Source organism: Pygocentrus nattereri, chromosome 2 (genome assembly GCF_015220715.1).
Source record: "Pygocentrus nattereri isolate fPygNat1 chromosome 2, fPygNat1.pri, whole genome shotgun sequence".
Lineage (NCBI taxonomy): Eukaryota > Metazoa > Chordata > Actinopteri > Characiformes > Serrasalmidae > Pygocentrus > Pygocentrus nattereri.
Window position 1 is genome coordinate 19275596 of NC_051212.1, and position 17073 is coordinate 19292668.

A 17073-nucleotide genomic window follows, 5' to 3' on the forward strand; every position below is an offset into this window, starting at 1 on the left:
AAAAAAGAACAGGAAATTAGTGAGAACAACAGAATGTTCCAATAAACTTCATTCAGCTCCTAACAACTTACTACAAACCAGTAAACAAAACCTGGTCTGTACAAAAAAAATTTAAAAATCAAATAAATAAAACCAATTACAACAAAAAACAAACACAAAATAAGATCTCAATCAACTACTTTGTTGTTTATGTATGTGCAAGAGAGGCTTCTTAGTTTTGCTCGGATAGTTCAACTACCCATATACTTTGATCACCGTCGACTTTATATCTTTGTTCCATTAATAAAACTATATTTTATCTGTTACAGGTGGGTTATCTGGCAAAATTTTAAAGATAATCAATAAATATCATAAAGCACAGACGCAGTGCACAAACTGTACTAATTTAAAAAGTCATCAAAAACACGATGATGCAGTGACTGATTTTTATTTATTTTACATTTTGTACTGCACTAAATTCAAAACAGAACTAATTATGATCTCTCGCTAAGGAAACATTCATTTGGTGTTATTTTAGTCCTGAAGATACTACAATATGATCACAAAAGCATACTGCACATTATGAAAATAAAAAAATCTAAATCACAATAACAACCAAATACTCTACTCCTCTATTACCTGTTATGTTTCTTAAATATTAGCCATTTACCTGTACATATTTACTGGAATAATTATGGCAAATACAAAGAAATGCATGGCATACCTTTATAGACAGGAAGAAGAATGCAACATAAGATTTTTTTTTTTCACCCATACCACAATGTACAGTTACAAAAGGAAAATGAATAAATTAATTAATAAAATGAACAAGGTCTAAATACACAAACTGTGTACATCTCCTAGGCTTTCAATAAAACGTAGCCTACCATTTTCTATTAATGTGCAATTTTCCTCCAAACATCAGACTAACCGTATCAAACCATAAATTCATCCAAACAATAGTAACAGCATGGTGTAAGACCCTGGCTTCCACTGTTGGGGGTCAAATTTAAAGTGAGTAGTTTTTTGGCACTCCACATTTAGTAAAGGCATTTGTATGTCACCAAAAAACGAAAGGATGAAGCTAAAGCGAGCCACAGTTCATTACAAACCACACTTGTGTTACTGATTAGGCTTGACTGGGAATATTTTGATTTTAGCTTTCTTCAAGAAAACCTGAAATGTATGCATTTTGACCAAAAAAAAAAAAAAAAAAAAAAAAAAAGCTTTTTCACTAGTTACTGCACTAATATAATATATAACTTCAAATAAACTTTGAATAAAATAAAATATCAAATAAAATATAACTTCAAATAAAACCGTAAATTTAAGCAAACTGGTTCTTTTTAGAGTTATAGCCAGACTCATACACAAAATAGTGGGCCAATCACAAAGTCATGGAAAAAAAATGTCCCAAGGGCTGAGATATTGCATCTGTCAACATCATGGCAACAGAGATATCCAAGCAACACAGTCTGGTATAGAGTGTTTTTTCTACTACTGAGGGAGTTTGAGTTATAGGAACAGAATTCTTGGCAAGAATGTGTAAATACAGGACAGACAGAAAATAGGTTAAGTCTCATCCACTAAACACTTCTGAATAATGGTGTCATACATTATTCTAACCAGTATTAATGGAGACCAACTGTACACTGTTCTTGCACTGGAGTGCTGATTCCTGTCAGATCAGACTGATCTCAATCATATCAAATCAAATTCATTTGTATAGCGCTTTTTACAACTGGTGTCACAAAGCAGCTTGATCAGCACGTCTCAGTTGAGATGCTTTGTAAATATAAGCCCAGATTTCTCTGTGCAGCACTGCAAGCTAGCCAAGCTAATTCCTGACAATCACCATTATTCAGCTTAGAAAGTACACACTTTTTAAAACTCTATTTCAAAATATGTTGGTATTGAGGACTGTCATTTGACAACCGACTAAAATAGCATTTATTTCTTCATTTAAAAAACTAATTTCTTTGCTTTTATACATGAAATAGTGTAATAAATAAATAAATAAATAAAAATAATAATAATAATAATAATAATAATAATAATAATAATAATAATAATAATAATAGCTTTTCTGCAATGGCAGTTTGGGCAGTACATATACTGAGACTCTGATGTGACCATATGTTTTAGCCTGAATGTGCACATACTGGCAACGTATTGAGTTCTGAAGAGCAAGGTGAAGGAAACAGAACAAAGGAGAAAAAAAGTGAGTGCATTCGAAATGTATAAAGATGGCTCTAAGAAAGTGGAATGTCAACACACACACACACACACTATATATTATATATATATAAATAAATTCCCCAACATTTCACCTTTTATCTGCCTACTTGTCAATCACAACCAATATCCAATTACATGGCCCCATCACCCAGGTCTGACTAGAATGTGAATAATTAAGCCAAACCTGACTGTATTTATACATTTTCCATCGAACTGGATAACAAACAAAATGGAATACCTACAGAATGTCATCTTATAGTTAACTATGTGTAATCGTTTTTAAATGAAAACATTCAAAGACCTTTTTATATATTGTGGTCATGCTTGCAAATGAAATATAGGAGTATAAGACTGCCTTTTTAACTGAATGAATTATTTAAGAATTAAAAAGATTCTGATTCAACAAGACCTGAATTAGTAATTCCACTGTTTCTTTTTCAAAATTACTTCATTACACAAAACTTACAACAAAGTCATTCAAAGCAGCTTGATGTGTAATGCATTTAGTGTGTTTTGACATCCAAAGCATTCAATAGGGGTGGTAATCTCTAGGCACCTCACAATTTGATTCGTTTATGATTCAGAGGGCTGTGATGCAATTATAAAACAATTATCGATTATCTTGATGCATCTTTTTTACTATATGGGGTTTCTTTTTTGTGTGAGGACATTGTACTTTCACAGCAAAGTATTTATAATGATCCATAAGGAATTTACTTTCAATATCTTTTATTAATAAATCAAACAGAAGCAATGAGGCAAGTCAACTAGAAGACTCAATTCACTGCTCTTGTTTGGAGCACGAGACGCAGTCTGCCACTCATCTGCGATAAAATGCACCGCTGTGGTGAAATAAGATTCTGTGACGATAGACGTCCACACAGCAGATTACAGCTGGCAGTAAAATAAAGATCGGCTGATCGTTCTAACATGGCTTTAACAACAAATGGTCTTAAACCGTGCTAATTCCCCACCCTGTAACTCTAAAGGTTGGCGTGCAGACTGCAGGTCACATAACAATTCAGGCAGTCTGGCCTAGCTAGTAGCCAATGAAAAGGCAAAGAAAGACTCAAGACAGACATTTGGAGATGAATGGACTTTGCATTTGTAAGCACCGCAGGTGGTTTCCTGGTACATTAAATCTGTAAAGAGAAACTGTCAAACACTAAAAATTAGCAAAGGTGAAGTCAACTTTCCTTTCTAATTTTCCCATTCCACCTTAAATGGTGCCACTTTCACATTCTGGTGCCTTAGCACCATTTAAGGTGAAAATTCGAACAAGAAGCTGGCGAATTAGAAGCTGAATTCATCCTCGTAAAACAGTCAAACGTTGAGATAATTTACAAGAAACTACTTCTGATGAAAAGTTGCCGGAGCTGGGGGGAAAGCATATATACCTAAAGTTTAACGCAGAGCAAAGTAAGTCTGTGTTTTTGTTTATATTTTTTAGCCTATACTGGGACATCAGCACACACCGAGACACACTGGACATTAAATGTTGAGGCTCCCAAGGTGGTTTGATTTTTGTTGAAAGGACATTATGGCTCTTCTTAACATGTAGGTTGTCGACTCCTAACCTAACCAGCTTTTAATGCAGAGGATGCTGATTGGATTTCTGGCTCATCCAGTTGTGCTTGTTACATGCATGACGCAGAGTGTCCTGGGTACCCTTCCCTGCCTTTTGCGTTCTGTCAACATTACATTATCAATTTAAATTTAGAAAATGGATTTTTGACATTTGCCATTACACAAAATTGTTATAAACAACGTTGGCTCATATTGAGACACTTTTGTGTTCTCATTACAAATCATTTGTGGTCATATGTATCCTTGACTACTTTAAACCTAGTTTAAGTAAACCAATCAAAAAGTGAAAGAGACATTTTGGACCCCGTTAACACGATCCCACTTGTGATTGGGGAAACAAAAGACACGTGCTGGTCCACTGGTCATTTTAGATAGAAATAAAATGGTTATACCCAGGGACGCATCAGTACCAATGCGGGGACCGCTTCAAGATCATTTACTCGTTCTCATACTCACCGATACGTGACATAAGCAGAGTGTACACTCCTGCACTATTGAACAATGACTCAAGCTGGCAGTGAAGAAACGACTACTCACACAGTGAACTCTTGCTGATACTGCGGTGGCCGGACATAAAGTCGTTCACTTTGAACATTCCACCTTAGCATATTCCTTCCAGGCACACAGTGTGCAATCTTAGCCTGCTTTTAAACACACAATCACAGCCACTTCCCCCAGTGTGGGCGGACACATGTAGGCTAGCAAAAAGGAGCCATAAAAGTTTTAAAACATTTGCTGTACCACAGTCAGTATATGCCTACTTTACTCTGTTTGACAATAAAATTGCCAGGTGTAAACATTAACAAGTTACATAAATTATTTATGTAAAATTAGCTGTAGAGAGACCTACACATTGACCTATCCATGTACATCACATCCTGATTTTACTTTTTAGTGCACACCCTGGTCCGAGTCAGCGAAGCTACTGTAGAAGCATGTCGCATAGTAGACACACGTGTTGTGTCAAATAAACAGCTTTACTGAAAACTGTAGACAGAGCTGCCTGTAGGTCTGCATTTCATGTAGCATGTCAACTAGACCTATTATTTTTGTAAAAACACAAATGTGTGAACATTCACCTCTAAGTGTAACATATCTTGGGGGGACATTGGATATTATGGATACACTGAATACAGGTAAGATATACAACCATGGCAGAAAACATGCTCATTTTAATACTGTTGACTGACATTTAAGCATAAGCATTAACAGAACTTAGAGGTCTGACATGAAGTTTACATTGTCTTCTCCTTAAAATCACTTGAAATTTATATTATGGAAAGTGTTGAATGAACAGCCACAAGTGTGAATGTTAAAAAGAGCGAGGTCGTATCATAGCACAGCGCCCATTTTTGTCAATTCTTAAAATCAAAAACAAGGCTGATGTAATATATACAAATCAGTGGTTTCTAACCCACTCAGCTGACCACTAAAGCTTCTGCGGCTCACTAGATGTAACCAACCAGACCATAAAAGAGGTAACAAATAAATTACAATAAACAATGAATAAACAACAAACAAGACCTCTAAACTTTCAGCACAGAGTGACAGTTACTTGTTTTCTGTTCTCAGACATGTAAAGCCTAAAGGTCATTATTTTCAGACAACAGTAAATTAATTTGAACACGTGTTCTGTAGGCCTGGGCCATATCTGAAAAAGTAGCACAATATTTTATTTTAGTTAACAAATATTTCTTTTTATTAAATCGCAATTATCTATAATATCGCTCGCTCTGTCCCCCACCCAGAAAGAATGATTTATAAAATTTCTATTCTATTTAAATTCTATGCTTTTAAAAATATTACCTGTTTTACTGAAAATCAAGAAAGAGCACATATTAAATGATACTGAGTAGCCCAACATGTTTTGAGAACTACTTAATCTGTCATTATAATAAACATCACTGCAAACACATACAATAATGAGCTTCTTCTGCCACGGATTTCTGGAAAACTGCATGCTAATGGTACTCCCTGCTTCAGAAACTTCAGACTGCAAGTGATTTCCAAAGCAATGCCCATGCATTTCCACGTTAAAGACAAAGATTTCTGTCGTTACAGTGGCATTTTGCTAATTTCTCGAACCACTGGGCTACTCAATCAATACAGAAAATACTGCAGACCAGCCCTAGATGGTGATCAGAGGAACTTCCTCCTCAGGTTAGAGCTTAAAGAGAACTAGCTCTACTCTAATTTTGTCGTTTTAGCTCATTTTATTTACTGCAGCGAGTCACTCTCAGACGAGCCCAAGTTCCAAGCATGTCTGTATTAATTTGATTCCATTCACATAAATTAACAAGAATCCGTGCAGTAAAGCTAACATTACAGTGTGTAGCAGAGAGAAGGAACACGGGCAGTTAATACCATATAAACCTCTCTCTTTTTCTGAAATTGACTACTGGTGCCAAAAATCACATGCTTTATAAATGTGAACCTGAGCTTTCCCAACATACTTTTAAGCTGCTTAACGGTACATTAGTCCTCTCCAATTATCTCTCTGTTCTTTTCCTAAAATGGCACTTATCGCCCTTTACACATCGCCGTTGTGTTACTGGTGTTACCATCATCTGCGATGTCTGCTAACATCATCCTATCGACAAGGCCTAGTGCCTACTGCACACCAATCGAGAATTTTCGCATGGAGAAAATGCAACACTTTATTGACACGCTTATATATTCATGAAATTTTGCCAGTAAAATTACTTTTTTGTCCTCTGCTTTCTCAAAGATGCTGTAAGCATTTCCAAAAGCAGCTCAAACTGAGTTAAGACATCTGGGTTGTATCTGAAAGTTCACAGTTCCTGAATGAGGTGATGAAACTCTCCATGCTCATTTTACTTCTCCAGAATGGAAAGAAGCCCTCTCAGTTTCCTCATTTTGTGAGGAGCAAAGGAGATCTCTGTCTGAAGGCACACTGCCTTATTGTTTCTGTTGTGGCACAATATGACTCGATATTGATTGCTGTATTTTGCTTTGTGCCAGTTTATACTTCGTTTTCTTAGTTTGAAATACAATGGCTGTTTAGGCGGTCCAGCCTCGGGATCTGTTTGAAATACTCTGTTTACAACTATTAATGTGCAAAAGATTAATTTCAAACGAACAAAAAAGGAATCTTCTTGCATGAAAACATAACTAAGTTGGCATTTTGTCAGACTAATAAATGAGGTTGCGCTAAATACGACTTCTATTTGTGCAAATAATTAATCATACTTAAAATAACCTTGTGGTTAAATGTCTACATACTATAAAATAAATAAATAAAAATAGAACAAAAAATATAATGGCGACCCCCTAGCAGTTCTGCTGTGGTCCACAGGTCAAAAGAGACTGATCTGTATCAGAAACCACTGCTGACAGCCATGGCCAGGTCAGTCAAGGAGAAAGTTTGCAATATTCAAATGTTCAGAAAAGCATTAAGGCTGACCTACTGTAACTGTTTCATTATTGTTTTTAGCAATAACCTTTCTTCTTAATGTTGTTAAATTATATTTTACTTATTTCAAAAACTGAAATGAAAGTGGTTCAAAATTGGCAAGATTTGAACTTGAAGTACTTTGATTCACTAAATCTTAACAAAAAACTGCCATCTGATCTGACAGAATAACAAAATCATAAAATGAGTCACATTCACTCTGAAGTGAGTCACACAATATTTTGATATATAGCGCTATTAAAGTTACTCTAAAACAACCCCACCAATTACATACATTAAATATTTACAGGAGATCTTGAAACAAAGGGCATTTGTGCAGACATGCATGAAAACTGTATTACTCAAACACACTTACGGTGTTGCCTAAGAGACCAGGTCAGTGTGGGCAACAGGAGGAAAAAGGTAAATAGTGTCCAGATAGCCAGAAGGTCCTTTTCATAATGAGACTGAATACACCAAACTCTCACTGACGGCTTGTTTCCAGTTATGCTCGTTCGTATGCAGGGCTCAGTTTCATGTTGACCGAGACAGATGGCAGCTAAACTGACAAGGTCATAACCTGTGTTACTGCACTGCACATACCGTAACTGACCACTGTGGTCAAAATGACACCTGGCCTATAGACCTACAGGTCAAGCCTAGCCCATAGACCTGAGAAGTTCAACCACTATCTGTGACACCTGTTTCAGCTAATTAACTACAGAAATCTTTCTTTGGCTGGAAAATGTTTAACAGCACTACCAAAATATTTTTTCTGCTTTCTGATGAAGTCATGTGCATTTAGATTTCAGGTCTAAGTTAATCCAGAGCTTTTAGCACACAAATCTGACATCACTGTTCTTCCAGGGTAGGACAATATATCAGCTGATTGTTACTGCACTTGCATCATTATCAGAAAGTCTGAAAACCAGACAAGATTAACAGCAGAGTTCTCCAGCTCTCTTTTAAGCTTGAGAACAAGTTCTGGTAAACCAGTCTAGTGAACAAATAGTATCATTTTTATTTCCCAAAAATTAAGCAAGTCGCTGGCACAACTCTCAGACACAGAGTAATTACCAACTAGTTCTGGGCAACATGGCAAAAAATACAACATAAAATACCACAATACTTCATGTTTTCAAGATAAGACATATCAACGTTTAATTTTTTGTGAACATATTGGAATGGATAAAATGTGGCAGCAAAATATGGTGCCTCATTAAAAAAAGGATTAACTCAAATGAATAATAAATTGGCTTACATGTGGCCTGTAAATGAGAAGAACTGTACTGTTCAACAAGGGAAAAAAAAGCTACCACCATAGAAAAAAACGGGTGCTTTGTTTACGCCAGACCATAAATTTGAGGTACAGGAGGCAACAGAAGGAAATTATACAACAATGAAAAATGTTGATTAGTGTTAAATCTCCTCAACTTGCAGCACAATTCACCCAGTTGCTAGTGGAGCACTCAAAGATCTGTGTGAACAGGTTTCATTGACATTAAAAGCGATTACAAAATGAGTTGTACTGAATGCTGTGAATAGAATTATTTAGCAGCAGCTTCAAAAAACTAAGTGACAGAATATTCCAGGACTAACCATATGTATGTGACACTATGAACTTCAGTGATCTGTAGGGTTAACAAAAGCCCATTCTGGCAAATCAGTTACAGAACAATGGAAGGAAAACTACAATTTCTCACTGGTCTGCTGCTTCAGAACTGACCGCGTTTTCTTTTCCATTGGTCAGACATACATAAATACCGTAACCGCCCAAAGTAAAACAACCATCTTTAAATGTGATCTACAATGATAAATTTACAAAAGATGACAAAATGTGTTATCTTTGAATTTAAGTTAATGTAATATGATTTTATTCCAAGAACTTTTCAAGCATTTCTTTTTTATTTAGCATGAATATTTCAAACAACGTAAAGGGCAACTGCTGAGCTCAAATTATATAGAAAACTATGAACTGCAAAATTAATAAATAAAAAAATGGGAGATGCTTGTTTTAGACAATGACAATTTGTTGAATGTGGCTTCTTTATTTTTTATTTCAAGCATGTGCTCCCAAAATTCACATCCTTTCTCACATTCAGCCATAACTGTTCTTTTTCTTTTGTGATATGAATGCGACTACTTTATCCATCATTTAAAAAACATGCCCCCAAACTTCAATTCTTTTTTCATGTTCAACAACAAATGTTCGTTTTCTTTTGTTATATATCTGCTCACACAGGTACTTCACACAGTTTACTCACTTTTGGCTGGAAGTTGCGTTGAAAATGTAAATTAAAAATCAACAACAGAAAATGCAGATTTTTTTTTTTAATAGTCAACATCAGGGATAATGTCAAATAACTCTTTTAGCCCTAAGGCACTTTTCAAAAATGCTAATTTTTAAATTCGATATTTACAAAAACAAAACAGTAAGGGGGGAAAAAAAACTAATATTTTGTGGAAGAAAAAAAAAATATCCAATCAGCTACCTGTTCCTTCTTCTGCCGTATATGCAGGTACTACAGACCGGTGGTAGTGGTTGTCTACAGGTTTGCGATTGTTGATCTAAATTTGTCTTATGATCCATGCAGTTGTTCAGCACTCTAGAAGCTCTGATACCCATCACATACTCAGAAAAAGGAACTGAGATATAGCTAATCACAATAACACATAATCCCCAGCCCTACTAATAAACATGTTGGCTTAGATTTTTTAAAGCCAACTACTGTTAACAGCAGAATGAAAAGAAACGGAGATTTATGTGCCCAAGTAGTGGCTAAAGTAATCCAAGTCATAAGCCACAGAGAAGAAAGTCTCCTTACCTCAGCTTCATAACCTGCATTACACAGTTAGGCAGTATGGATTCCAAGATCACAATAATATGGATCATCACAAAGCACATTAACATGCTAACAAATCAGAAACGTCTGCTGTCGTGAAAACACCCCTACTGTGAGCTTGTTCCTGCTCCTGGTGAGTGTTCTGATGAAGGAAGACATTAACAGGCTCTCAACTAATTTACTAAGTGTAATATATTGCATACACATTGTGCTGTCCTGGTTTCAATATGTCCTTGTGGTGAAAAGACAACAGAACATATGCAGGACTTACATAAAAGTTCACCACACCAGTGAAAGTGCACTGCTCTGGTGGCGGCCATGAACTCTCTCCTGGAGTACTGTATGCTCTCTCCCACACATTCTTTACATGTGAATTACCAAGCATTTAAAAAAAAAAAACAAAAAAAAAAAAAACTGAAGTTTACTCAAAGATGTGTAAAGTAGCCGAATCCCATACTAGTAGAAACACACCAGCAGAATCCGCAGATTTTTTTTTAATCAAATATGCAATTAATTATGTTTATTTTGGCCAACCTGTGTTTCAGGTTTATGGCGTAAATAGCAAAAGTTTGGTCACGGCACTTGTGCTGCAGTTGAACACTTGTTACATCTACACCACTAGGCATGACTCACTGTGCTACACAGACAGTTACCTCCTACTCTTGATGTAGCATTTCTTTTGATTCATATTTTTTTAAATAGCTACACTCTTTAAAAATTTATTTTTTCATTAAAGCCAGTTTACACTGTTACTTTGATCAATAAAAAACACTGGAAAGTGTGTTAATGTGTTTATTTAGCATTCACTGCCAAAGCTTTGAGCAAAAAAACACAAGCCTTATAAAATCTCCTGTAAAGAAACTGGAATCTGACACTAGTGGCGCATTCCTACACACAAGAGAAAGAACCTGTTACTTCAGTGTAATAATCAAAAAACACTTGCAAAATGCAATTTAAGAAAAAATAGCAGATGAAATTACAACCAAACAAAAGAGGAACTTACAGAACAGCGGCGTAACTTAACAGCATAGCTGCCTTAGCTAATGACATTTATGCAATGCAGTATGTATCAGGAAAAGAAGTGGAGTCCACAAGATACTATTCTTCTCTTTTGAATATAAAATGATGAGGCTAAAAATTCAGAGATGCACATACAATTAGGCAACATGACCATCCATACAGTTATTGTGATAAATGACATCATCATATTTTTCTGAGTACACTGCGGATACAGTAAGTACTCAGAAGAGCTTTCTGCATGTCTGATTACAAAAAGATCATCATCCGTGCTTTTTAGTTGTATTCAGTGCAGTATGAGAAATACTGAATGTGAATGAATCAGTGAATGCAGTGATTCATGTAACGGTAGTTTTGTTGCACCACTTTGATTTTTGCAATTTATCAGATGTTAGAAAATAATTTATTGTGACACGCATCATAAAAACTTCCTGAAGCACTGATATCACACGTCATATTTACAGACGCTGTCGCCAAATCTACTACAGTTCAACACCAATAAGGGAATTAGCAAAAACCTTAGGGTAAAACTAGACGGATTCCCTCAACAACAACAACAACAACAACATAGCTCAGAACAGGGAAAATGTGTGGAGTTCTGGAAAAAATCTAGACAAATTAAATGAAAAGATTTAGAGGATGTGAGTAAATGTAACTTTACTACACACCACTGGGTTTGCACAGACACCTTTAAAAGGCCAGACGCCATCGTGCACCTCTCCACACCAGACCTGAGCCCACAGCGCGTCTCTGCAGCAGCGCGAGCGTCTATTCGGCTGCTCAGCGCGCGCTGACGTGAATGTACGACGGCGGCCTATCAAGGCTAACGGGTCGCGTTGTGCTACAGCAGCCTCGCGGGACTGGACTGGACTGCGCTGGTAGGACCCAACGGGAAACTGGCGGTGTTAGATTGTTTCTGTTAGGCTGTTAGACCCTCAAATAAGAGGGTCATTTCAGTGTGGCCTGCATGCTGACTGCGCTCCAGCTAGCCTAGCAGGCTGCACTACAAACCAGAGAGAGAGAGTGAGAGAGTGAGAGAGAGAGAGAGAGAAGGGGCGGTGTGTCCGCATGTGTAAGAGTGTGTGTACACACACTTTCCTCTCTCTGCCACCCCCCCTCTCCCTCCCCCTCCCCCTCCCCCGGCCCCTGTTTCAGAGGCCACCCCTTCAACTCAACGCGAAGCTAAACTGTCTTGTTATTCGAATGTTCCGCTCCACCTTAAACAGGATGGAAGCGCTGCACCATTTAAGGTGGAGTGAAAAATGTGAATTAGAGGCCAGCTTCTGCCTCGTCCAGCTCAACTCCTCTCCTCCCCGTGGCCTTCAAACACTACTGCCAAAGCTCACTCCTCTACAAAATACAACCCCCACCCTGCCTGCCTGCCTGCCTGCCTCCCCCCTTCACGCAGAAAAGCAGCACCACCACCGCGGCGGTCTCCATTTTCACCCCGAGCGAACGCAACGCTGACCCCCCCGATGCTCGTTTGAGTTTTACTGCAAAGGCGCCGGTAAAAGTGCTCTTAAAATGTGCAACGAATACAGCTAAGCTAACCTAGCTCTCCCATTTCAGCCAGCCAAAAACATTAAGAGGAGGAGGAGAGGAGGGGCTCTCTCTCTCTCTTGCTCTCCCTCTCTCTCACCTTTATTTCTGGAGCTGGAGATGCGTGTTTTCAGTCGTCTCGTACTCTGCGCATGTAACCGTGCAGTCGCTGACTGTCGACGTGCTCGTCCTCAGGAATCGCGTTATAATCCTCATCAAACCGCGTGAAATATGTACATAAAGTGTTTTTCTCTCTCCGACGGTGCGCTGCTAGCTCGTCTGCTCGCTACTCTTGTTGTTTGTGTTTTAGGAAGATGGCCGTTCTGCTCGGCGGAGACCACGTGACCCTGAGGCGACTGACTGCCTGACTGACTGGTGTGAAATATAAAGTGCGTCTGAAAGCAGGTCTGCAGCGCCCCCAGCGTCCAACGGCCCTCCCTACAGGCGGTCTCACTGGCCTGTATTCACTGATCCAGTTTGACACACATAAGTCACATTTATTGAGACGTGTTAAAAACGGAGATGATTACTGGTATCATGTTTACTTATTACTACTGAATAGAATACAATACAGTACATTTACATAAATGTACAAATCTGGCATCGACAGATTCACTGAACAAAATTACAACCACGATAATTATTGGAAATACGTTTGCTTTCGTGGATTCAACTTGAATTCAATTCGTAATTAAATGATTAAACAATTAATTAAAATAAATAGCTAAAATAAAAGATGATTGATGGCACGTTTGCTTTAACTGATTAATTACTCGGTAAGATTTTATTTATGTAAAAGAGGGTGCAGCAACATTGGATTATTATTATTATTATTATTATTACTCATAGCAGGTCTGCTTTCATTAAATAAATTTTAGATTAACATATTAATTATAGTGTTAAATTGCAACTTGCTAGGAAATTCCAAAAAACTAACAATGATTTTTTTTTGTTTGCTTCTATTAATTTAAAGGATGCTCTTCGTTATTTATTTGTGTAAAATGTCCAATACTTCAATGCCAAACACGGCGATAAAGATCAATAAAACATTTATGTCTGAATCCATAGACCCTTATCTACGGGACCACAGCTCAGCTGATCTGTAAGTCATATGCGCGGGCAGTAAACGCGCCGCAGTCGATCCTCTGAGCGCCGCCTCCCCATCACTCCACCTACACATCTGCACAGACCTGCAGGGGCCACTCACTCCTAACGGAGACAGTCGCATCTCAGAGGGCTACGTAGGCCACGAAATTACGACGTTCACACCCAAATAGTGTCCTGTGCGTCCAGTTGGCAGGAAGTGGACATTCAGCCCACGTTTTGCAGCCTTAATTTCGAGCACGGACGCCCTACGGAACGTAAACACAAGGCATCAGTTCCGGTACAACTGGTAACTTCCGGTATCTTCTGCGGCGAGGAGGTGTGACGAGCTCTAAAAGAAGAGCAGGTATTTTGCTTCTGTTCTTATATTAACACGCCATTGTTTCAATTAACGATTCCAAACTAGTGCACGCTGCGCAGAAATGTCGCAGAACGATTCGACGTAAAGACCTACAGATTAATGAAGGTGGAGCACGACAGCCCGACGTGCTGTAAGTGATGTGAGATCAGGTGTCGATGTCAAGCCTGCCTGGTTTATCTGTGTATGTCTGTGTATTAGTGAAGTCCCATCAGGCGCTAAAATGTCCCTCCATCCAGGTTTGTTACGTCTTGACCCCGCTGTCACCTGTATTGGTCAGATAAATCTCCTTGCTTACATGCAACTGTAGGATACAGGATACATTCCAGAGGCACGTGTTAACTTTGTTCATGGCCTGAATTGGGAGAAAAAAATGGAATATACCCTCAAACTATATACTTGCCAGGAAACTAAAATGAGTATCATACATTATACAAGGTTGCTAACAATATTATTATGATTTTTTTTTTCTCCCAAAAATTCCAAAGTGCTGCTCCTTTTTGATTTGTGTGACATGTATTCTAACTAAATAAATAAGATAGTATTGAAGAAACTGGATGCCTTATTGTTATTTATGCGCTGCCTTAGTGTCTGTCGTCTGGAGTTAACATTCGTCTTGTTTGCGCTGTCTTTGCAGTGTGTGTGTACATGTAAGTACAGCGTGTCATTTGTGTATTTTTTTGTACTGCATTATTTATATTTTATCTGTCTATCTATTTATCAGTATATCTAACTGAAAATGGTAAACAGTAAAAACTTTACACAGTTTGAGATGGACAGAAGTCAAATTTTTAGTGAATAAATCATATTAGCCATCATATTGGATCATTAACACTGTGTTGCGCGGGGGTACGCTGACTGGAATGTTCATTAAGAAGGTCAATTACATTAAACTGTAGTCATCATTTAATTATTGTTTTAATATTAATTGCTGTCTGTTTCTGTTCCCAGACTGATTCTCCAACCTTTCTCTTGAGCCCTGAGATGGCAGATCCGCGAAGCCAGGTCTCAGCTTCTGTGCCTCAGAAACCTTTGGGCTTTTCTGCATCCGAGGGCACTACCATTGAGATGGACCCAATGGAGTACACCCTCCGAAAGCGCTTGCCCAGGAAGTTGCCCAAAAGGCGTAATGATGTCTACATCAACATGAAGACCGATTTCAAAGCCCAGCTGGCCAGGTGTCAGAAACTGCTAGATGGTGGTGCTGGTCACAGGGAAATCTGCATCCACGGTCTGGGACTTGCCATTAATCGGGCCATTAATATTGCCCTGCAGCTGCAGGCTTTCAGTCAGGGGGCTTTGCAGCTGGCTGCTAACACCTCCACCGTAGAGCTAATAGATGATCTGGAGCCAGACGATCCAGATGAAGCTGGGGAGCCGCTGACACGAACAAGGAACAACTCCGCTATCCATATCAAAGTGTTTTACCCCAGTGCTTAAAGACTTGGAATCAGTTACATAAAGGCCTGATACCAATGCATATGTATAAAGACCCTCCTCGCTTTTTTCTAAGTGGTGAATCCATGATATGGGGATAAGATGACTTCTGCTGTTGGTTGTAACAGATCTCCTGAAGATTACATAAGAGCATAAGAATTGTGAAGCAAATAGCTTGGAATAAAAAAACACTGCTGTATGCAAAATGCCAATTCTGGACCCATATTACATGGATTTTCCCAAGTGGAAGATGCTAGGAGGTGTTTATATGAAATTGGATGGGAGGAAGTAAGGAAGATCAGTGCATTTGGGAGATAAGCAGTGATGTCTGTGTGACTAGTGCCGTTCTAAATGTGTAGGTTTCTGTAGTTCTGATACAGTTTGAGACAAAAATGAAAGAATGTTGTATTGATGTGCTGTTTTGGAGTACAAAGTATTATTTGCTGTGCCTGTGCATGCTGTATTTTTATTCATTTAATATCTTATTTTCTTTTTGAGGAACATAATCTAATTCATGTATGGAAGCCTCTTTTCTTTTGCTTATTTGTGTAAATAAATCACTACCAAATGCCCTCCTGTAATTTGTACTCAGGACAACAATAGGTTGCTCTTGTTGAAGCTGGATGTCTCTTTGTGCCCACTTGAGGGCAGTATAACATCTAACTTGCATTTTATGCAGCCTCTTAAGTCATTTACATAGTAATGTCATCACATAAAGGCTTTTCTGGACTTTCAGGCTTGATCAGTTGAGGCCACAATCATTTACAGGCTTTATAAAGCTTAAAGTCTATAAAGTTTGAGTGATACACAACACTTCAGTGCATTTCAGTGATGTAAAATTAGAAAAAGTAAAAAATGAATTAATTACCAACCTGGTTACAGAATGGCATTACACAAAGTCTTATTGGCCAGGAGTCCAAACGAATATAGAAAGATACAAAAAATACAACTGCAAGACCTGGTAGACCACCAAAACTGTCAAGAATGGATAAACAGTAATTAAATGTTTCATCTTTGAGAGACAGGATAAAATCACTTTTGCTTCAGATTTTTCACAGGTTTTTCTGTCCATTCTTCCACTGTGATAGGATGGACCATGATTCTGAAAAAATGTGTAGCTGTCAGGAAACAATACAAGGAAGAAAAAAAAAAAAAAAAAAATCACTACAACTGGAAATCTGAGGTGGAAAGTTATTTTTAGTTCTTTTTAATAAATATAAGGCAGCATGTTATGCCACCAAACCATGTCTACAACCATCCAGCAAGCACAGTGGAGGATTAGTGCAAGTTTGGGGATCATTTGGATGAGGTGATTTGTTTTTGATTGGAGGCATCACAAATGCTAATTAAGTACAAACAAATGTAATACATAATGCAATACCATCTGGAAAATGCTTGATTGGGAAGAATTCAATGTAGAGTAACACACCAAGCCGACTGATGAAAAGATGAAGACATACTGAGCTTCTCAGAACAATGGACCGGTCACCCTAAAAAGTGGACACACTACTGAAAAAAATTGTATTACAACCCCTGGCAAAAAGTATGGAATCACCAGT

The 17073-nt window shown here is 37.9% G+C and overlaps 2 protein-coding genes across 5 annotated transcripts in view; one reads left to right on the plus strand and one right to left on the minus strand.

Moving 5' to 3' along the window:
• Positions 1–12945, minus strand: part of gigyf1a (GRB10 interacting GYF protein 1a) — a 29675-nt gene extending 16730 nt beyond the window's left edge. For both annotated transcript variants that reach the window (XM_017710257.2, XM_037534952.1), the window contains exon 1: positions 12716–12945. The gene's annotated coding sequence lies outside the window, so the exon portion shown is untranslated. The remainder of the gene's footprint in view (positions 1–12715) is intronic.
• pop7 (POP7 homolog, ribonuclease P/MRP subunit) lies at positions 11828–16725 on the plus strand. 3 transcript variants are annotated; one of them, XM_017710255.2, is made up of 4 exons: positions 11828–11954; positions 12926–13020; positions 13684–14065; positions 15029–16725. In XM_017710255.2, exon 4 carries the CDS (start codon positions 15062–15064, stop codon positions 15515–15517), a length of 456 nt encoding a protein of 151 aa, XP_017565744.1. In that variant the 5' UTR covers positions 11828–11954; positions 12926–13020; positions 13684–14065; positions 15029–15061; the 3' UTR covers positions 15518–16725. The 3 variants fall into 3 exon arrangements, with proteins under 3 accessions (XP_017565744.1, XP_037390857.1, XP_017565745.1); XM_037534960.1 differs by lacking the exons at positions 11828–11954; positions 12926–13020 and having other exon boundaries at positions 13610–14065; XM_017710256.2 differs by lacking the exons at positions 11828–11954; positions 12926–13020; positions 13684–14065 and adding an exon at positions 14074–14210.
• The last annotated feature ends 348 nt before the right edge of the window (positions 16726–17073 follow it).